Source organism: Verticillium dahliae, genomic scaffold, assembly GCF_000150675.1.
Source record: "Verticillium dahliae VdLs.17 supercont1.5 genomic scaffold, whole genome shotgun sequence".
NCBI classification, from domain to species: domain Eukaryota; kingdom Fungi; phylum Ascomycota; class Sordariomycetes; order Glomerellales; family Plectosphaerellaceae; genus Verticillium; species Verticillium dahliae.
This window is the reverse complement of record NW_009276938.1, coordinates 1,152,250-1,173,231: the sequence shown is the minus strand read 5'-3', so window position 1 is coordinate 1,173,231 and position 20,982 is coordinate 1,152,250. Positions and strand designations below refer to the sequence as shown.

Sequence of the window (20,982 nt, the reverse complement as noted above, 5' to 3'; positions counted from 1 at the left end):
CAGCGAGTAGTTGACTTAATGCACGAACCGGAAGTCTAGTTTCGAACTTCCTTTATCCTTGGTTGTATCGAGGTAGTGAATCCGTTCCTATTCCATCATCGTTAGCTTGTGGTTTCCCCACGAACTCCCAACAGGACACTCCGGGGTTGGACGCACGTCTTCAGTCATCGCTTGCCACTTCTTCTCGCGGGATCTGTTCTTGTAGATATAGAAGCCCTTTGCTACAACATAGACGCAGATGTTCAGGCAAGCAATGGCTACAAGAACGCGATTGCCCCGACGATCTATGGATTCATTAGCTGCACTACCCAAGCCAGCAATCGTGGCGACGACCTACATTCAGGCCGATCATCTTCGCGGTAGATGTTTGAGTAAATCACTCGAGCAAGCTGGACCATCATGCTAAGGCTATGTCAGTGCACTGCGCTCCTCAAGAAACGGGATGCTCCATGACGGAAGGCTGGCATACTTGTAAAGGGCTGCAGATACAGCCCGAGTGCGCACGGAATTGGAGTTTCGGCTTCCCCAGGCCACGTGCATGGCATGCGCTGTGCAGATGTCAGCGATGTCTTGGTCCGCAATGACAAACACTCACGGGACGGGTAGGATAGCAAGACTGTGACAATCGCGAATTGCGCCCATGGGCCAGCTGTAGAAGGCAGAACGGCGAGCGCGATCAAGTTCGGGAGATACCAAAACTGTGTAAAGACACCAAAAAGAGCACGCTCGTTCCATCTCGTTGACAAATAGGTCATGATGCACATCATAACGGCACCAATGAATTGGCACGGAATGCTGAGCAGGTTGGCATCGAAGGTACCGAAGCCAAGGTTCCGAAGGGTCAGGGTAAGGTACTGGTCTGGAGGACCGGCGGGAATCTCCCAGAGAAGGCCAAAGATGTAGATGGGCCAAAGCTCGTAGTCGCAAAGAGAGTGCCAAAGCATCTTGAGGTTGATGGCCTGCCGGTTGTGCATGTCGCACTTGGAGGGGTCGTCACGCAGAATCCTGTTGACGAGGATCTTCTCCTCTCGTTCGTTGAACCAGCCCTGTGGTCTCCAAGGCCGTTTGGTTTGTGTAGGCGAAGGGGCCATCTTGAAAATAGACCATATGCCGATGGACAGCATGATGATCCCCTCGATCAAGAAAAGCCATCTCCATCCTTCATATCCGAGAACGCCTCGCATGCGAAGAACACCAAAAGCAATGATAGGTGCGATGATATCCGTGATTCGTCGCACGCACCAAAACATCGCCAACCTGAACGGAAGCTCGTTGCCCTTGAAGAAGTAGGTAAGGTAAAGTACGATGTCAGGGATGAAGCCGCCTTGCAGGACACCGAGGATAGCGCGGGTGATAAGAAAACTGGTCCTACCGCTGAGGAAGAATTGAGCTCCCGAGACGAGGCTCCATGAGCACATGATGAAGGGGATCCAGCGGTCCGGACCTAACTTTTTGCTGATCATCTGAGAAGGCAATTCGGCGCATAAGAAGGAAATTTGATACACAGTGTTTCCAAGGTTGTAGTCTGTAATCATCAGTATATGATTCTTTGAATTTGGGATGGGCGATCTGTGTAGCCAAGCGTACCATTGGTGTCCATTCCGAGATCTGGTAGGAAGTCATCGGTGTTGGCTTGCGAAAGGTTGCCACGACCGAGGTCTAGACCGAAGAAGGCAACACAAGCCCATATGGTGACTGTGAAGTAGACCGTTTAGCATCGATCTTCAAAGAAGGCTGGGTACATACTCTTGAGGTCCATCTTGTTGATGAGTGGCAGTTCCTCCTTCCATGTCCACCTGCAAGTGGGATCGAACCGATGCCGGTTTTCATAGCTTTCGTGGGGCCTGAAGTAGGCAGCAGCAGCAGGGCTGTCGTACACAGAAGGTTGAGTCGCGATTGCATCGATATCGAAATCTTTCTTCTGTCCGAAAAACTGGGTGAGAGGAAGAATGGGGATCTCTTGTTGGACCAAGCCCTCGCCCCGCTGCTCCAACTCAGTACGATGTTCTCGGATAATACGCTCACGGGCCTCGTCAATATCTTCCTCTGGTTGCTCTTTCGTCTTGTTCTCCGCAGCTTCAGATTCTCTATCGCTTCGATCAGAGGAGTCCGAGAGAGGAGGACGCTTCTTCTCAATATCGGTCATTTTATGGTTCGTGGAAAGTAGTAAGTCGTTGTTCTTGTTTCAACAAAGACCTGATGAAAACTAAAGTTCGATGCAGGAGGTTTATAGGCCTCATATGTTATCCTTGGTCGCCGTGATCGGCCCTCCTGGACCACGAAAAGTCTTTCGCCGCCGGTTCAAACCGAGTGACGGACCCATTGGTTTGCATGCCGAGACTCTTGGTGTTCACGGCGGTTCCAATGGTCCTAGAATTTCGTGTTTGGCAGTCGGGAGTAGGACATGGTGCAGCCGCCAAGCTGTGAATAGTTCTAGTGATCGTCACAGGCCTAACGGTGTGGCATCGGCAAATGGCGATAGTGGGCCGCCTTGAGGTCAACAGCACCCGAGGGATATCTTGCTTATTGAGTGCCATAATCACCTCTTGGCCATGGGCATGAAATGTAGACAAGTATTATGTTAATAAGGCCATGTGAGTACATGGCAGATGAACGAGGGTGCCCAGAGAACTTCCGAGGAACATTGAAATCCATAAGTTGGCATTATTACGTGGTGATCACAATGATGCCTCGTGAGAAATGTAACCATTCAACGTTGCGCATCATCCAATGCAAGGCACGCCAATACATGCATGATGTCGACGAGTGAGTATCCCCTAGTATCCTTTCCTCAGTCAGCACCAGATGATATAATACACCGGCTTGACCATAAAATAGTTCAAGGATGCATGTAGCCGGGTATGCTAGGATAGGTGAGTCGTGGAGGCGCCTAGTGGCGTGGCCGCAGGCCACACACATGTACTTTGCTGAGGGACGCGCGTAGCTCTCATGATGCAAGATCCCTTGATATGTCGTGCTTTGCGTGCGACGTTAGAGAGACGATGAAAAATGGGCAAACAGCTGTTAGCGGGTTGGCATAGCTTGGCGCTCAGGGGCCATGATGGAGACATCCAGACCTGCTTGGTCATTTTCTTTCAGGTGTTGCTCTTGATCAAGAAACCCAAATCAAAATTGGCCAGTATATTCAAGAACCCACCATTGAAGTGACTTGCTGTTCAAAAATCAAGTCGGTGTCAGGGCTTGCTGCCGTTTCACTGGTGGTCGAAGGCGGTATTGCGGCGTCATTCATTTAATACCAAGCCCTTTCACCCACGAGTCCAATAAAATCTCGAACTCCTAATAACCTTCCAGGGATGAATATGGGTCCGCTTGGCCACAAGAAGTCGGCCTTGGGAAGGAGGAGAGGGCATAATGTCCGTCACCACATCTCTGGCCCATTCTCCATCTTCAGCGAGCTGGCGCGGCGTGATTTCTACAGGAGGCTGTTGCTGGCGTCGTTCGTGCACGCAAATATCATAACTTACGTCGTGAGCTATCCACTACGAGTGCTTTCAAGACTTGTAATCAGATATGCCATCGGACAGGCATAGCGGCGAGGGTCCTGACTGTGAAGGACCCAAGTAGTGAAAGCCAGCATGTCATCGACGTCATTTTACCAGCCAAGGCGGCGCCGAGCTTTCATTGTAGGTCCCTATGAGAGCTACAGAGAAATCTTGCTCATCCAAATGTCTGGGCTTGTCACTGCGCACCGGCCGGTCGAGGCCGATGTCGCTTTAGCCGGCATCAAATCTCCATTTTGATAAATTGTTTGATGTCCGCGGCATATTACGTGCTGTCGGAGTTGCAGGATGTTAATTTGATGCCCATGATAGAGCCTTTTGGAGCTAGCAATAAATTACCCCGTGCAAAAGGTTCCTAGGAAGTCATAAGCTGGCGAAACCATGCTGATGGGTTGCAAGGAGCTTTTCTTGACTGAACTTCTTTGTTACCTTGGTACTCTAATCGGACCATTCAGAGAGATGGATGGCTCGATTACGCAGCCTAGTGGGCGCATTGAAATGACCGATCGCAGGAGAATCCACTCAGGCTAGGTGTGGTTCCTTGTCGATTGAGAGGCCAGCATCAGTATATTGGTCAATTGAGATCTAATCGTGACATGAAATGACCTTCCTACCAGTATATACTCGCTGAGGACACTGGGCCAAGCTACCTTATGTTGAGTACCCTCGGAGGTTATACGCCTTCATCGGAAGTAATACTTGTACTACAAAAGCATCCTGGCAGTTCACCTGATCCACATGATACATTAAACGTGAGCGGCAAGAACACAGACGCTGATATGTGGACTGGATTGTGCTATGCGTACAATTGCTTACCGTCTGCCCTTCGAACTATACCGACATGCATGGCAAGGCATCGCAAGCATGGAGTCCCTGCCTCAGCCACTACTGTCTCTCATCAGGCAAATTGAGGGATAGAGGTCTAGGTTTTGGTGCTTTATTGTAGATGTCAAATAAGTTGCATAGCTTTCCAAACTCAATCATGCTATCTGATCGGCAACGATACCAATCCTTGGGGAATGGCGAAGCGAGAAGCCTGATTGACACACACTCTACTCAGCCTTTTATCCCTCGACTTTTAATCATTACTATCGTCATTATTGCAATGTGACCACGCGTTCTGGCACGTGCGACTGGCCGGCCATGATGTCCGCTGAATTAGAAGTATCAATGCAACCACGTCCAGCTTGCCGTTGTTTCAAGGCAGACAGGCTAGATAGCATCCATCAATACAACTGGCAACGGTGATTCACCCACGGAACCGGCAATTCACGGCAGATGGCACTTTCTACGTACGGGACTTTGAGGGTTGATTGTGGAACATGAGGCTTTGCTTAGTGTGGCAGTCAGCCTACCCCAGAGTGGATTAATCCCGGTCGGAAATGAATTGCCGGTTAACCTGAAATGTGATGCCGGCGCTGGTGGCATAGCCGGCGGCGGGCGATGACCGGCTATCCACCGGGTTGCTAGCCGGGACCGGAAGTGTCGTTGACACGGTTCCGGCTTCACATCCAACACTATAAAGCGATTATGGGGGGTTTGATGCGCTGAGCTCATATCACGATCTCCCCGAATGAATGCTTTTGGTATATTAGACCTCCCCGATCCGCTACGCTGCGCTACATATTAAAAACCTGTCCAAGTTTCATCAAGCAGCAATCAGTCTCTCCTGAATCAAAATGGGTGGCGCCGCTCAACTTCACCCGACGACACTGAAATCAGCTATTAGCGATCATTCTCTGATACGAGAAGATGCCTTCATCGGCGGAGAATGGGTCACAGGATCCGAAACATTTGCTGTGTACGATCCGGTCACAGACGGCGTCATCGCCAACATCGCCAACATGACAAAGGGCGATTTCGAACGCGCCATCAATCACGCCAATGCTGCATTCAAAGACTTTAGACACACCAAGGAGCACGATCGATCCAAATTGCTCCACAAGTACGCAGCACTTATTCGACAACACGCTAAAGACCTTGCTGTCATACTCACATTGGAGAACGGCAAAACGCTCGCGGAAGCTCAAGGCGAGGTCGAGTACGGCGCGAGCTTCATCACCTGGTTTGCGGAGGAGGCGATCCGGAATTATGGTGATATCATTCCATCTCAGCATGCGGGCAGCACCAACTTCGTTATCCGACAGCCGATCGGCGTCTGTGCCATCATTGCTCCCTGGAACTTCCCGATTGCCATGATCACGAGAAAGCTCGGCCCAGCACTCGCTGCCGGCTGCACATGTGTCATCAAGCCTCCGAGCGAGACTCCACTCTGCGCTCTAGCTCTCGCACACTTGGCGGTGGAAGCTGGATTCCCCCCCAATGTCATCCAGGTCGTGCCAACGCGCGATAGATCAGCGGTTGCTGAGCTGTACACCAACCCCATCATCAAGAAGGTCAGCTTCACTGGGTCTACGGGTGTCGGCAAGCTCATCACCAAAGAGGCTGCTGGTACAATGAAGAAGGTATCGATGGAACTCGGAGGCAATGCCCCCTACATTGTCTTCGATGATGCAGACATATCCAAGGCTGTGGACGGTGTCTTGGCGTGCAAGTTTCGCTGCTCTGGTCAGACTTGTGCATGCGCAAATCGTCTTTATGTGCAGAAGGGTATACACGATGCGTTCATCGACGCACTTCTTGAGCGTATGAAGTCGTTCAAGGTTGGATCCGGCATGGATCCGACAGTGACACACGGTCCACTCATCAATCGCGCTGCGGTTGACAAGGTCAAAAGTCACATCGAAGACGCCGTGTCGAAGGGCGCCAAGCTGATCTGGGGCGGTCAGACAAGAGAAGATCTCGGCCTTGGGAGCAACTTCATCGAGCCAGCGTTGCTCACTGGCGTCACTGCCACGATGGCAGTTGCTCGCGATGAAACTTTTGGGCCCTTGGCACCTGTCTTTGCCTTCGACACGCTGGAAGAGGTCATTGAGCTTGCCAACGACACAGAGTTTGGCTTGGCGGGCTACTTCTTCTCCAACAACTTGAAGACGATTTGGGCTGCAGCTACTCAGCTTGAGGTTGGTATGGTGGGGGTCAACACTGGGAAGATCAGTGCTGCAGAGGCGCCTTTTGGTGGTGTCAAGGAGTCTGGTCTGGGTCGTGAGGGCAGCAAGTATGGCCTTGCTGAGTTCCAGGTGATGAAGAACATAACTTTGGGAGACATGAGCTAGACATGCATAACGAAACGAAACATTCAATGAAGAACACTACGCGTGTCAGTCTCCCAATAAGGGACATTTGTTACTATAAAATATTGATTGGGTGTTTGATCGAGTTACATGATGCGAGTCACGACTTCAGAAACTCCCCGAAACTTACAATAACTTGAGGCAGCATGGAGATAATAAATACCCGGCAACAAATTGTATCATACTCTGGACAACTGATTCTAAATGTTTCACGTATCCATATTGTTCCACGTTCCAAAAATGGTCAAGAATCTCCGCATATTTGGCTCCAAGGTACTTTGGTGGCTCGTTCAGACCAACACCCTACCTCCCGATGCCTTCATCAATCAATTCCAGCGACTTGAGTCGCGATAACAACCCAGGCCAAGAGTATCCTTCAGCTATATTCACGGGCTCCATCAGAGGGTGGTTTAGAGCAGAGTGAAGCGGTCTTCTATGTATAGTCCGTGGGTAATAGATAACAAGTAGGGAGTTAGAATGTGTCTAAGTTCTAGCCCTCCGTAGTCTACATATATACATTTCCCGTAGCCCTTAGCCCCTAACCGAACCCCATATTGGCAGCTCCGCAGGGTCGCCTGACAGGCTGTCACCCAAAGGCGCACAGCTATAAAACCACTTCGTACTACGAAATGTGTGCCGGGGAAGACTCGTGGTATGTGGATCCGCCAGCGGCAGGTGTAAGTACAGATAAGCTGAAGAGTCTGGACGCGAGTGAGGATGTACTTGTACTTGTTGCGCATGATCCGATTGCAAGCAAAGTCCGGCCTCTTTTCCTAGCCGGCACTCTGAAACGGATGGAGACAGACCGATTGGGGAAAAAAGCTTAGAGGAGGGGGGGTCTGGACGAGTTGCCGCAGGAGATCGAAAACGAAAGCACTTGGTGGATGGGACTTATCGCAATGGCAAACTTGTCAAACCTTTAGATGTCTTGGACGCAAGTCCGAAATAACATTAGGCTGCCATAGAGGTTCACTACACAACAACTGCGTTCATGGCCATAAGACTAGAAGTAGTTTGCTGGGGCTTTTATTCCACCTGTCTCATCATTTCTCGGCATCAAATATGACCTTCAGCGATTTCATGCTATCGAAGATCTCGTACCCTTTGACGGCATCGCTGAGAGGCATGACAGTATCTGTCATGAAGCTGCGAGCCGTTAGTTGACTGGTCAATAGAAAATGATCAGTGTCATGCTTACTCCAGAAGTGGTTGCTTCTTTTCGAGCAGAGCTAGTGCGCGAGGGAACATGCCTGTAGAAATCCTGGGTTAGCTGCCTGAAAACAGCCATCTTGCGGGGTTGACTTGCTTCGAACCGGACATCTGCCCATCTTCACGGTAAGGTTCTTGCCATATGCTTGGTTTCCAGTCCATGGGATCTCTCCATTGTGGACACCCACGCTTGAAATTGTCCCCCAAGGCCTTAGAAGCTTGAAGCCTGTATCCAACGCAGAGCTGTGGCCTACCACCTCGATGACGATGTCCGCACCCCGACCTTCGGTAAGTTCCTTGACCCTTGCTCCGAGCTCTTCTGCCTGGGTCAGGTAATTCCAAGGCTCGGCTCCAAGTTCCTTCGCTTTGTCCAGTCGCGAAGGCACACCATCGACTGCGAGCAGGGCCTTGGGCTTATACTCCAAGGCCGCAATGAGGGCGCAGAGACCAACCGGACCGCAGCCTATCAAGACAACCACGGCCTCCTCGGCAAAGCTCTGCGACGCTAATGCGTTCTCGGCAGCAAAAAATCCTGTGGGAAAGATGTCGGCCATGAGGCAAAGTTTGAGTTCGTCGATACCGGGGGGAGCTTTGACAACCGTTGAGTCCGCCCAGGGGACCCTCACATACTCAGCCTGCGCGCCGTCAAGCAGGGGGCAGCCAAAAAGGAGACACTCCTTGCAACGGGACGAAAAACCGCGGGAGCAATAAAAGCACTCTCCGCAGCTGACGGTGAAGGGGCTGACAATTTTGTCGCCGACCTTGAGGTTCTTCACGTCCGAACCAACCTCATGTACCGTTCCAGAGAACTCATGGCCCATGATGAACCCTGGTGCAGATGGTTGATGACCTCGGAAGACATGAAGCTCGCTGTCATTGCCGTCAGGTTATAATCTTGCCATGGTGCCGTGCATCATACCTGCCACACAGAGCCGTGTACCGGACCTTTACGATGATGTCTTTTGCATCCTTGATCGTGGGGACTGGTCTATTCTGTACTGATATTTGCTTCGGTCCATCGAAGACGACGCACTTCATTTCTGCCATATTTTATGAGGCGCTTCGCTTGTGGACGAACTTTGTTGGAAGGTAGCACAATGAACAAGCGTGGCAAATGGGCTGCCACCCACCCTTGTCTTATCTACTCAAAGCCTCGGCGCACGACTAGACGACCCCGCACATCCAGACGCTTCGCGACCGATACCTCTTCTGGACAGCCGCGGGCACAAGCCACGCGCACCCTTTCCGCCGGGGCGGGTGATAGCCTCGGCCGATCGATATGCGGCCCAGCATTGCAGCAGAGGTCCGGAGCAAAGCCGGTCGAACCGGAAATCATTTCCTATGAACGAATGAACATGAAGCTGCTATCTTGTATTCACTCAACGAAGGCAATGCTTTCACTCTCGGGGCATCATAACAATTTAGCCACCCACGCATCGTGATTTTCAATTGCGCTGTAATACACTGCATGACAGGCTATGCTCATCGCGCTATGACATTTATCGCGTTGTGTTGGCGTGTGGAGTGTCGTCCAATTGAGTAGTCATGTCAACAAAGTAAAGAAATGAATTTAGCAAAGGGCCAGGAGGTACATGCAGACATTTGTGTGAGCCGTTTTGTCAATGCGTGGTTAGGAGCAGAGTGAAGAGGTCTTCCACACGTGGTCCGTAGGCAACAGAACAGAGGTAGGGGGTCGGAATACATCTGAATTCTGGCCCTCCGCAGCTTGGAGGGCCCTGCGCAGCTCCTTATATACGCACTCTCGTAACCCTGAGCCCCTGACCGACCCCCCTGCTTAGTAGCTTCGCAGGGCCACCTGACAGGTTTACCACGACATCAATGACATCCAAAGCATGATTGATACAATGGAGGCAGGGAAAACAGCTGGTAGGCTCGGCATTGTTTTTGGCTAGTAGTCATATACTTGTCAGTGAGCAATGATCAAGCACCTGTGTGACTAGGTAATTATGGCCTAGGTTAGGGCAACGAAACACCCTCGAGTGGAAAGTTTCCATCCTCGTTGATTGCCCAAAGCTTGGCAAATTAAGCCGGGCGCTGTCGATAGCTGTACCAGTCGATGTTAACGATGATATGGATCCTAGATCAGAACGTAATGATGGCTGGCAAGTCTTTAATGCTTCTAATCAAAATTTCCCAGCGTCCGTCGGTGCGAATTCGTGTTGCGTTCTGTGACCAGACGGTGTTGGCCTCTAGGATGATTGCGGCCCCGAACCTCGAACACTGTAGTTCGGTAGCGGGGTCAGTCGCCGCAGTGCCGGGATGTGAATTCAGCCCTGCCGAGCAGCCTGTCAGTTGTGCCCTCCAATTGTCGCCACACCGCACTGCATTGCCTCTATTTCGACCTCTTCGCCAGGGGTGGGGCTGTGCTGTCGAGATGCAGGATTACGCTGTATCTTGGCTTTGCTGATCATGTCACCAAAGGTGTCACACAGAGTCCTCGTCCAATCCGTGGACCATCGGGCTTCGCGACCTGCGGACTCCGCTTTCAAGGCCCAGCAATCGGCACCGATGCACCGCTCGCCCGCCCTCGATTCTTGAAGCCGTTTTGGGTCGGTGATTTGTTGTTCAAAATGTCTTTGATGGTCTGCCTTGGATCTGGTATTTATTGACGCCCTCTCTATATTAGATTCGTCTGCCATTGTAATCTTGCACCTGGTTCGAACTTTTATCCACGCTGCTCAGTTCGTGTATCGCATTGGCACACCTTTCCTCGGACACAACACTACAGGCTGAGCATCATGGCTTCTATTCTGGTAGATGAGGGTAAAAAGTACGCCCTCAATGCGGCCAAGAAGGCTGCAAAAGACATCACGGGAAGTAGTTCGAAGAAGAAGGCAGACAAGCCCCTTGGCGATAGGGACGATCCTGTGGACGGTCTTGTACGTGTAGCCGCAGCTGTCGTCGGCTTCACATCAGAAGCAATCCAATATCGAAAGGACAAGAAGCTTCAAAAGACAGTCACTTCAAACAGTCAAGTGAGCCCATCCACAATCAAATCACCGGAGATGGAAGCAGACGTCTCATGCCTCCGCGATGGTGGCGCGCCCGCGTTGCCAGGGCCTACGTCATCAACGCTGGATTCGAATGAGAGTATCTGGCGGAGGGATGAAGGATCACAAACGACGCAAAACGCAGCTCATTTCAAGAGCGAGGTTACGTTGGCCGACAGGAGTCAGCCTGCGAGCCAGCCGACAGTCAATGAAACGGTACAAAATGAGGAAGACGCCGGCCCATCCACGAAGGAGTCAACCGATCTAGCGATCGCATTTCTCAAGCGACATCCATATGAGGGCGGCAATACTACGCACGAGAGAATGGCGTCCGCAGTGGTGTTGCCGCAGAGACGTCCCAAAAACAGAGCGCGTGGGTTCGTGAGAGCGTACGCACCAGTCCTCAACACCGCAGGCATTGATCAAGCGACATTTCTCGACTTTGTTGACACATTCAACAAATCGCTTGAGCCAAACCCATATCTGAATGTCATCAACCTCGCTGGCTTTGCAGGCGAGGCTGCGCCTGATCCATTTTCCCTACTCATTGGGTTGGCTGTGGACGTGGGCACATACGCTCTACTCGAGGCCGACAGTCGCAACCGGTCGTCTCGGTTCCTTGATCGCATCAACGCTGGTTTCTTCATGCCGCGAGGCCTTGCATGCTTTTGCGCCACCTGGAGATCCGACGCAGAGAGCCAGGAGAAGCTGGTGACAGCTGTTGACTTCGAAGGCCAGACGTTCGAGGCGCCTACGGAGACGGACTTCATACAACAAACCAGGAAGGCCATGCTGCAGAAGTCCTCAAGAGACGATATGGTGAACAAACTCCAGCAGCAAATCCAGGAGCGTATGAAGCCTTGCCGGGGGGCATTCAATTGGCCCGAGCCCGCACCACTGATCTTTCCCTCGGCCGACGAAACAAAAGCTGTCATGTGCACCAAGCCTGACGGAAAGCCGAAGGGCGGATTCGATCGTGGAGAAGTTTGGGCCGACAACTTCTCTGACAGGCGCGCGCAGGCCAAGTGGATGCAAAATAATCCCGGGTTCAATGTTGCTGCATCAATGCCGAAACCAGAGTTCAAGTCTCGATACGCAGACCCAAATCACCCAGCTTCAAGTGGGGACATCGTTGCGTTTGTGACCGCTGGCAAATGGTCTACAAGGGGACGGGTAACGGCTGCAGAACCTGTCCTCATTCAAGCGAGTCAGGATTCGGACGGGGAACGGCAAAAGTCTGGATCTGGAGACGAACGGGAGACGAGAATGGCAACCACAACTGAGCCGGGGGAAGAGACTGAAAAAGACCGAAACAAGAAGCTCAAGAAAGAAGAGAAGCAGAGGAAGAAGCAGCTTAAGAAGGAGCTGGAGCTGGAGAAAAAGAGGGCAAAGGAGAGCGGCAGTAAATATTCTGGCAATGGATTCAAAAGTCTTTTTCAAAAGGTACGCGGCAGCAATGAACCTTTCTATTGATTCAAACTAATCCTAGATTTAGGGTGTTCTTTATCTGATCATCATCGACATTCGACCAAACCCTGAAAGCAGCTGTTAGTACGAAACGTGGTTTGAAGATTTGTGGCTTAGGGACTTCTAAAATGTTCAGCTCACGCCAGAATAAGGGGTATGGGCAACTAGAATGACAGCAGTAGTCAAATAGCAAAATGAATGTTCTCTAGTATCTATTACCTACTCATAAGACGTGTCTTCCAGCTGCAGAGGCCTCTCTGCCGGCTCTAAGTAATATTAACCAGCCTTGTGAGTTCCCCTTTATACCACTCATGCTCTTGCACCTTACTCTCTACAACCTTTTCAGCATCTTCTGACCAAAACTTAGATAGTAGCCCTTCCTCCCTAAATAGAAGACGCTCCGATAAAAACCTAGGACGGATATGATAAGTAAAAAGGGGATACATTGCATTTGTGGACATGATGCTGTGCCAGAACCATACACCTCCAGACTCCCAACTTTCGCGGATACTAGAGGTCAGCGAGGTACTTTTTCCAGCGTTCGCAGTTCTCTCTTCATCCTCGAAAGCCTCCAGGAACTCTGCATGAACGGCACTGAACTCTGATAAGCCCTTCCGCACGCCGTCGATAGCACGGCCTGTCAGCCAGTGGGGCGCAGCCAACATCTCTCTAGGTAGAGCGCATACCCACTCCAGGTCTATGAGACAAGTAATATTCCACTGATCATCGACAAAAATATTGCTGGGATGAAGGTCGCTAAGCTGGAGGAAGAACGGCCCGTTTCGGTCACTCTGCCGGATATATTGATGGGGAAGGGCACGGAGCATTACTTTCGCAGCCATTTCACCACGGCAATCTTTGTCGTCGTAGATTGCGTTTGGGTGGCTGAGAAAGCGTCTATCGTGGAAAGCAAGCATATCTGCTACAAAGGGCTCGGTGCAAGAGTATGTCTCGTTTATCGACATCGTCCTGGGTGTGCCGTCGTTTTCGAGTATCATAATAGCGCAGTGGGGGGGTCGATTTGTTAATGTGATTGAACTGTCGTTGTGGAATCGAAATGCACCGATCCGAGGTTGAGGGATACCTGCTAGCGAGAGTATGATTCTTGCTATACCTCTGAATAGCCGTCGTCTTCGGTCTAGGTCCCCCCTTTGCTGATGAAAAGTGTTTGAAAGCATCTGACTGGTATCCGAACCGACATGTTCAAGTAACATGTACGCCGTAGGTAGGTGGTGGTTGGAAGGGTGGCTTGTATAGAGCGAAAGGAGGTTAGGGTTCGCGAGAAGGCTATGCAATTGGCGTCGTGCCCAACGCATGACGCGAATATACCATGAGCGGGACGCTTCATGCGTAAACTGTCGCCGTTAGTAGGAGCACCATGGCTTAAGAAAAGTGAAAATGGCGGGAATCTCATGTACATACTTGACGATGATCAAAGAAACCGAAGCCGTACAGATAAGGGATACGGATATCCGGACATCTGTCCTGTATCCAAGCATAAGTCCCGACCTCGCAACTCATCTTCTCATCGATACTGCCAGGGTTTTTGGTTCCGCCGAGCTTGTATGGCATGGCGCAACGCAGGAGAAGCTTGCGACACGCGTTGGGCGATTGCACCTCGATAGGTATGCATACATTGAAGCTGCCTCGAATCCATTGACTGGTTGGGGCCACGGCGCATACCATCTTGTTCATCTAGGCCCAAGTGATGTCTGGTGAGATGCTCAATCGTGTATCGCTCTTCCCATAGTTGCGTATTAAACGACGCAGTCGACGCAACGTACTCGGCTTCGTGGACCAGGTTGTTGTCGTTCTTGATGGCAGTCCCGTATGTGACTGGGCCACTGAGCAGCTCGATCGTGGGTTCATTCATCTCAGTGAAGATATTCCGGAGGGTGTTCGCTTCTTTCGACATCATCTCGTACACCAGATTGTGATCATCATTAGATGTGGTAGGTGGCATGTTTATGAGAGGTCAAACGAATGTTAGGTAGCCATTTCTTGATTGCCCAGGTGGGTAAAAGGTGGGCTCTGATGGCAATGAAAGTTGCAGCCGAGAGAAGAAGGGGTTGAGTCTGTCCTCGCAACAGAATTGGTTCAGAGAGGTGGTCCGAGCACCATCTTCTCCCAAAGTGACCAGTGACCAACAGCTTCCCATGCTCTATACACATTGGTTGAGGGCGTTGCCTCGAATAGCGCGGACAACAACGTCTCACGAAAGGATTTCCACTGATAGCCAACACTCTTATTATCACCATGCTATCGCGAGTCGGCAGGCTATGCGATGCCGGCTCTCGTAACCTGTTTAACGTGTATCTTAGCAGGCAGGGAAGGGGTGGGGCCGATCTCTCAGTGACTCCGAGTATAAGCCGAGGATAGAAAATGAGGTAGCCGAGCTGATCTTTATTGTCTGCATCATGCTGCCAGGTATCTATCACCGTAATGGTTAACAAAACTAGAGTTCTTTGTGGAATGCATAGAGTTACTCTGATTGGAGGCGAGGGTCGCTATGCCGCACCCAGAACGGTATCTTTACGGAGGGCGTCAAGCGTTGAAACCGGGCAGGGCAAGGAAGTGTGGCGTGGAGTGGCTAATGATGAGTGGCTGATCGAGGGAATGGACATAAGTTAGACTCGTGGAGAAGACCTTAAAGGTCCTAGCTATAGAAGAAACTTAGAATTTATTTCATAATAGAGCCCTCGAATTAATAAAATAGGAATACCTTCTAGTTTAAGAGTATTTATAATACTAGATTAATTACTTAATTAAAGAGGGAATAGATTTAGTATATAGTACTATACTATAGATATAATAGACTAATTAGAACTATAATAGAGTAAAGATATCCCTTTTAGTTCCTAGGCACTAGGAGTCCTATAGGGGAGGATTATATTAGGCAGCACTATAAAGCTACTAAGTAGGGGGTTAATTAGTAGGCTAGGGGTTCCAAGAATATATATACGGAACTACGGAGGGCCAGAATTCAGATATATTCCCACCCCCAACCTATATTCATTGCCTGCAGACTACTTAACGAAGACCTCTTAACTTTGCTCTGAACGACGCTCTAACAGTAACATCTTGCCAAAGGTCGACCAAAAGCTTTGTCGTCAAAAACAACCATCCGATGAATCGCCGGCATCATGAAACAACAGGAATAGTCTTACGGGTTATACTCGTGGTATAGTAAAGGCTGTGCCTATACCTCTATGGATGCAGCCCAGTTGAATTAACGACGTTGATTCAACATGTAACGTACTCCACAAGCGAGTGGAACACACAAGCGAGTGAAACACTCAACCACGACCGCACAAATAAAACCCCAGATATCTCAACCACGACGACTTGAATTAACTAAATCAATCGGTGTTATCATCATCTGATATAGCTACAATGATCTGACAGGTCCTTGAGTTATGTCCTGCCTTGCCGCATGTTCCACAGCGTCGAGGGGCCAATTCTATACCCTGCTTACGACCCCTACTCAGCTGCGTTTCCTGCTTCATCTGGACGTCTACCTCATTCTGGGCTTGAATGTCCTCTGCTTCGGCTATAGACATGCTTCCCCCTTGCCTGAGACGCTTTTTCTTCGCTCTGCGACGCTTGCTTAGGGTCTCTAGCTCCCCTCGTATGAGCTGGACCTCGGACTGTACGAGGGTGAGTTTATGCATGATACTCCGCGTTCCCTTTGCTAAGTGGTCAACGGCGCCGAGAATAGACGTTGGTGAGCTATCTTGATGACGGGCAATCCGATTTTTGATGTACTCAGACTGCGAAGTCGTCTCAATCGGATTGTTGGGCGTCCTCGAGACCCAAGGTTCGGGTATCCCTCCACTGCTCCCTGGAGGCGTTGGGGTATGTAACTTCACATCCAGCTTCGAAAGGACTGCTTCCGGGTTATGAGGAACGAGTCCAGCTCCCCTAAAGGCCCCTTGGATGTTCTTCTCCGTCATTACCTCTTGGGATGCTGTAAGAAACGCAGGGAAGAAGTCTTCCTTGGTGATATGGCTTATACCCGCCCGCATCTTCTTCTCGATTTGCCGACCGTACGCCTGCTTAAGCGGGCCAAAGCAGCCAATATCGAGAGGCTGGAGTAAATGAGATGAATGAGGCGGCATACAGAGCGCGATAATGTTGTTTTCCTTGCAGTAGGCGTCGAATTCGATCGAGTGGTGACTTTCATGTCCATCTAGAATGAGGAGTCGATGTGTGCCTGTTGTGCGAGGCCTGGTGTACTTATCGAAGTGCCGAATCCATTCCAGTCCTGTTCTATTGGTAGTCCATCCGTTTTCAGTCGTGGCGATAACCCAATCCTTTGGTAGGGATGTTTCTTCGTACCAGCTCGAGAGGTGATATTTGCCTGCGACCACGATAAACGGCGGGACGCACCAGCCTTGGGAATTAACCCCCTGGATCACTGTGACCCATTGTCGATTTCCAGGTTGTATGAGCTTCGTATTTGAGCGCCTTTCCGAGCTTGTGACGACCATTCCTGTTGAGATAACGCCCATCATAAAGCCGGTCTCATCGAAGTTGTAAATATCTGCGGCCGCAATGCCGTACTTCGCAACCACATTCCGTACAAGGCGAAACCACGCGTTTATCGCGTCTGGATCTTCACATTGGGCCCTCTTATAGTCGTATCTGCGAAAGAAACGCGTCTTTAGCTGTGGTTGTCGCTTGACGAAGTTTGAAGCCCAGTTGACTCCGACGTGTGGCGCGCCTCGGTCGGCGAGCAGCCTATTGGCCATATCTTCCACGTCACGAAGCCGGGGAGGAAATGATCGCGAATCCAGGTCCAGAATACTCTCAATAATTGTCTGCTCCTCTAAGGAAGTCAATGTCCTCGAATTCGGAGGGCTGTCGCGTCGAGAGATAGTTCCCTTCAGTCGTCGGCCTAGCGTCACATGGCTCACGCTGTAGATCTTCGCAGCGCTCCGAATGCTTAGCTTGGGATCTTTTTTGATAGCTTCGGTAGCAAGAATCAATTGAGCTTCTTTGCAAGGAGTCTCCATGTTTAATTGTGGGTAGAAAGGTGATGAAAGATAGGTGGTTGGGGAATCGCGACGGAGTGTTTCACTCGCTTGTGTGTTCCACTCGCTTGTGGAGTACGTTATCCTTTTAGCTTAATTGATAGCTGCCGTATGGCACTTACGACCATGTGAGGGCTGTCACTAAGCCCCTTTGGGGCCGACCGTAACAAATAGCAGAATGACGCACGTGGAGCTCTGTGAGGATATTTCAAGCATCACGTACTGGCCGGATACGAAGGCAGCTACTGCTAGACCAACAAGGCGGCCTACCGAGCACAAGTTCAAGGTCGTATTCAAGTGTGCATCGGCGAAGGCCGAAGGACAAGCGTGTTAGTTGCTTCAGATCACCCCCAATCATGTCTTGCCAAGATACCCAAGTCGCTAGAATCCGTTGCCACAGGGCCTGTGAGAACCCCTAATGGTCGAGTATAGGTGTCCCTGGACGACCCAGACTGGAAGGTCTCGATGAACTTCCAGAAGCAGTCTGCATGATTTTATTCGAAGGCTTCAGGCACGAGGTATGGGCACGCTGCCCAATCAGACGGAATTTGTTGACAATCGTGTGTCTAATGATGAGACAACTCACTTTCAGCTTGTTGAGTATTTCACACCTTCGCAGTTTTACCGGTACGGCCAGCCTGATTTCTGCAATAGATATGAGAAACACATGCTTCAAGGAAGCTCAGCAGGTTTTATTTTGTAGAACACAGCCGTAAGGACAGCTGAAACGACGTCTTACAAGCCGCGAGACGGGAGTTTGGATAAAAAGACGAGCGACGGGATGGGCGCTGGATGTCCAAGCCAGGAGGCACGCGATCCGTACCAATGAGCCATCGGACTAGCGAATCAACCTTCGCATCCAATAGATTAAGATGTTGTGTGATAAGGTGCAGCCGGTCGTGGCGTGCGTGGTCGCCCCCCCGGTTCGTGACATGGGAATGGGCTTTAGGCTCCCAAACCCGCGGGTCTTGGCGGCAATTTTGTATGCTCTGGCGCCAAGCGCCCCACGAACCATCACGATGAAGGGAATAGAGGCAAGGCCAGCAAGGATGCTACGAGAAATAAGCGACCGACTGGTAACTGTCCATTACGACACACGACTGCTTTTGGATGCACGTGGTAGCTTGCGGCTCTCTGATTTGATGCCGAGAATCCATATGATACTCGCCATTTGGCGCCTTGGCGCCTTGGCGCGGGAGCGCAATTGTACCTCGTTTAGTATTCCATATTGACTTCAACGACTGTATAGCGACTGTACCCAGACGGGCGGAGGTAAGGGATATGCCCTGCTGGTTACGTTTCCAGTAAAGTCTCCGTTGCATGTGCGCTGGCTGCTAGCAATGAGTCGCTGTAAGACGTCCTCTTGGCTCTCCCACCTTCACCACCAGGCTGTATCCCCCGGCACCTCGCACCATTGCATCATGTCTGTCGTTGGACACCCCAAACCTTGATCTGTGATCCACATGCTTGTCCTACCGCGTGTCTCCATTTCTACCTCTCGTCGAAGCCCATCGAGGCAGACCTGCACGTGGGAGCTAACTGTTCTTGGCACTGACATGCCACTTCCCAACTCGACTGCTGCGGCACCTCTTTTGGTATTCTGGTACTCCTCTGTCGATGCGCACAGGTAGCAGTGGGCGTTCAATGGACCTAATAGAGCGCAGAAAATGTTCGAAAGACGCATGTCGGCCGTCCTTGGCAAGCAGGGCGTCTAGGATCCATATTCTGCCCATCCACACCGGGGCGATGCAAGGTGGTGTCGTTGGTGCAGAAACTGCGGATGGGATGCTCATCGAGGAAACTGTTGGATCATCTCGCTCTCCATGGTAGCCTGCCAAGCGTGGCGAGCCCCGAGCCGTCATGAACCCCGGTCTTTTAGGTTACTTTCAGGGAGGCAGATGATGGTTCTGAGCTGGCTTCTTTGCATGTCTTCCCATGCAACTCAACCTTATATATATCCTGTGGCTCGTCTCTATCTGTAGCTGTTTCAGGCTCTCCCTCAAGTCAAGTCATCACACCGACCCTCAGCCTGGTCTCGCCTCTTGCCTACCACAAGGCTCTGAGAACCATTTCTTTCTTGATTTCAGCCAACAAAAGTTGCCAATCATGGCTCCGCTTCACCAGTATGACTATCTGCTGGCTGCAGGCTTCATCTTTGCGTTCCTAGACGCCTGGAACATTGGTATGTTCTGCTCTCGTGACTCCCTGAGTAAGCTATTCTAACGTGTGATTGTTTTCCAGGTGCCAATGATGTCGCCAACTCGTGGGCCACATCCGTGTCTTCGAGGTCCGTGACCTACATCCAGGCGATGGCCCTTGGCTCCGTCCTAGAATTCGCTGGAGCCGTCGGTGTCGGAGCGCGAGTCGCCGATACCATCCGTACTAAGGTCCTCGACCTCGACCTCTTCGCCGACAACCCAGCTATGCTGATGCTCGGCATGGTCTGTGCCATCGTTGCGTCCTCTCTTTACCTGACAGTCTGCACCAAGATTGGTCTCCCTGTTTCGACTACCCACACTATCATGGGCGGTATCATTGGTATGGGTGTTGCTACTGTTGGCGTTGACGGCGTCATTTGGGCCGACTTCGATGCTGGTATCAACGCTGGTGTCATCCAGGTTTTCCTTGCATGGATCATCGCCCCTGGTCTGTCGGGAGCCTTCGCCGCAATAATCTTCCTCGCAACCAAGTACGCAGTCATGATCCGCAACAACCCTGTCATCAAGGGTCTCGCTACTGTGCCCTTCTACTTCGGTATGACCTCGTCTCTTATCACCATGCTTCTTATCTGGAAGGGTGGATCGATCGAGACCGGCTTCAATGGTGCCGAGGAGGCCGGACTTATCGTCGGCGTCGGCTCCGCTGTCGCCCTCTTCGTCGCCGTTTTCTTCGTCCCCTGGCTGTACCGCGTTGTCATCAAGGACGACTGGCAGCTTCGCTTCTGGCACATTCCCATGGGGCCCCTCTTGCTCCGCCGTCCTGAGCCTCCTGTCCAGCCTGAGGGATTCCGCGGTGGCATCAAGGATTACTACGAGGGTCACCTTACCAGGGAGGAGCTCAACGCCCTGCGTGCCGGTGGCGGTCACAGCGCCGACGAAGAGGCCAACCCCACTGGCGAGACCAAGGTCCTCGGCAACGATGTCTCGGACGTTGACTCGGGTCGTGTCGCCTCCGCTCCCGTCGACAGACGCGAGAACCATCTCACCGACGAGAAGAGCCCCACCGCTGGCCTTGTCGGTCCCCGGCCCGAGGGCAAGTGGAGCTCCGGCCCCGTCCTCTTCTGGCGTCTCAAGTGGGTCTTCCTCCGTGGTGTTGATCAGGACATCCACAAGCAGCAGCGCCGCAAGAACATGCTCTCTGGCGATCTCGACGAGATTCACTCGCACGTCTCTCACTTTGATAACCGCGCCGAATACCTCTACTCTTTCCTGCAGATCATGACCGCCTCCGTCGCTTCGTTTGCTCACGGTGCCAACGACGCCCACTATATCTACGACTAAGGATGCTATATGGAAGACAGAAGTAGACGACGCCATCGCTGGTCAAG

The 20,982-nt window shown here is 51.3% G+C and overlaps 5 protein-coding genes across 5 annotated transcripts; 3 read left to right on the top strand and 2 right to left on the bottom strand.

Annotated features, from left to right (window-relative positions):
• Nucleotides 1–15: 15 nt before the first annotated feature.
• On the bottom strand, nucleotides 16–2,146 carry VDAG_03346 (uncharacterized protein; the record flags this gene model as incomplete). Its single annotated transcript, XM_009657211.1, has 7 exons — nucleotides 16–87; nucleotides 157–221; nucleotides 338–402; nucleotides 470–548; nucleotides 596–1,525; nucleotides 1,588–1,695; nucleotides 1,747–2,146. The coding sequence occupies 7 exons, from the start codon at nucleotides 2,144–2,146 to the stop codon at nucleotides 16–18; spliced, it is 1,719 nt and encodes a 572-aa protein (XP_009655506.1).
• Nucleotides 2,147–5,200: 3,054 nt separating this feature from the next.
• On the top strand, nucleotides 5,201–6,697 carry VDAG_03345 (succinate-semialdehyde dehydrogenase; the record flags this gene model as incomplete). The annotated part of the gene is made up of 1 exon (XM_009657210.1): nucleotides 5,201–6,697. One exon carries the CDS (start codon nucleotides 5,201–5,203, stop codon nucleotides 6,695–6,697), a length of 1,497 nt encoding a protein of 498 aa, XP_009655505.1.
• Nucleotides 6,698–7,636: 939 nt separating this feature from the next.
• On the bottom strand, nucleotides 7,637–9,018 carry VDAG_03344 (S-(hydroxymethyl)glutathione dehydrogenase). The gene is made up of 4 exons (XM_009657209.1): nucleotides 8,844–9,018; nucleotides 8,022–8,794; nucleotides 7,914–7,965; nucleotides 7,637–7,861 (listed from the first exon to the last, which is right to left on the bottom strand). The coding sequence occupies exons 1-4, from the start codon at nucleotides 8,969–8,971 to the stop codon at nucleotides 7,759–7,761; spliced, it is 1,056 nt and encodes a 351-aa protein (XP_009655504.1). The 5' UTR covers nucleotides 8,972–9,018; the 3' UTR covers nucleotides 7,637–7,758.
• A 1,665-nt stretch (nucleotides 9,019–10,683) lies between these two features.
• Nucleotides 10,684–12,570, top strand: VDAG_03343 (uncharacterized protein; the record flags this gene model as incomplete). The annotated part of the gene is made up of 3 exons (XM_009657208.1): nucleotides 10,684–12,378; nucleotides 12,431–12,482; nucleotides 12,539–12,570. The coding sequence occupies 3 exons, from the start codon at nucleotides 10,684–10,686 to the stop codon at nucleotides 12,568–12,570; spliced, it is 1,779 nt and encodes a 592-aa protein (XP_009655503.1).
• A 6,971-nt stretch (nucleotides 12,571–19,541) lies between these two features.
• VDAG_03342 (phosphate-repressible phosphate permease) lies at nucleotides 19,542–20,935 on the top strand (the record flags this gene model as incomplete). Its single annotated transcript, XM_009657207.1, has 2 exons — nucleotides 19,542–19,617; nucleotides 19,677–20,935. 2 exons carry the CDS (start codon nucleotides 19,542–19,544, stop codon nucleotides 20,933–20,935), a joined length of 1,335 nt encoding a protein of 444 aa, XP_009655502.1.
• Nucleotides 20,936–20,982: the final 47 nt, after the last annotated feature.

Excerpts from the sequence above, each read along its gene's own strand:
- VDAG_03344 (XM_009657209.1), bottom strand. The coding sequence starts at position 8,971 with ATGGCAGAAATGAAGTGCGTCGTCTTCGATGGACCGAAGCAAATATCA. Across the intron at positions 8,795-8,843 it reads TACACGGCTCTGTGTGGCAG|CGAGCTTCATGTCTTCCGAG; the intron begins GTATGATGCACG and ends CGGCAATGACAG. Across the intron at positions 7,862-7,913 it reads AAGAAGCAACCACTTCTGGA|CTTCATGACAGATACTGTCA; the intron begins GTAAGCATGACA and ends AACGGCTCGCAG.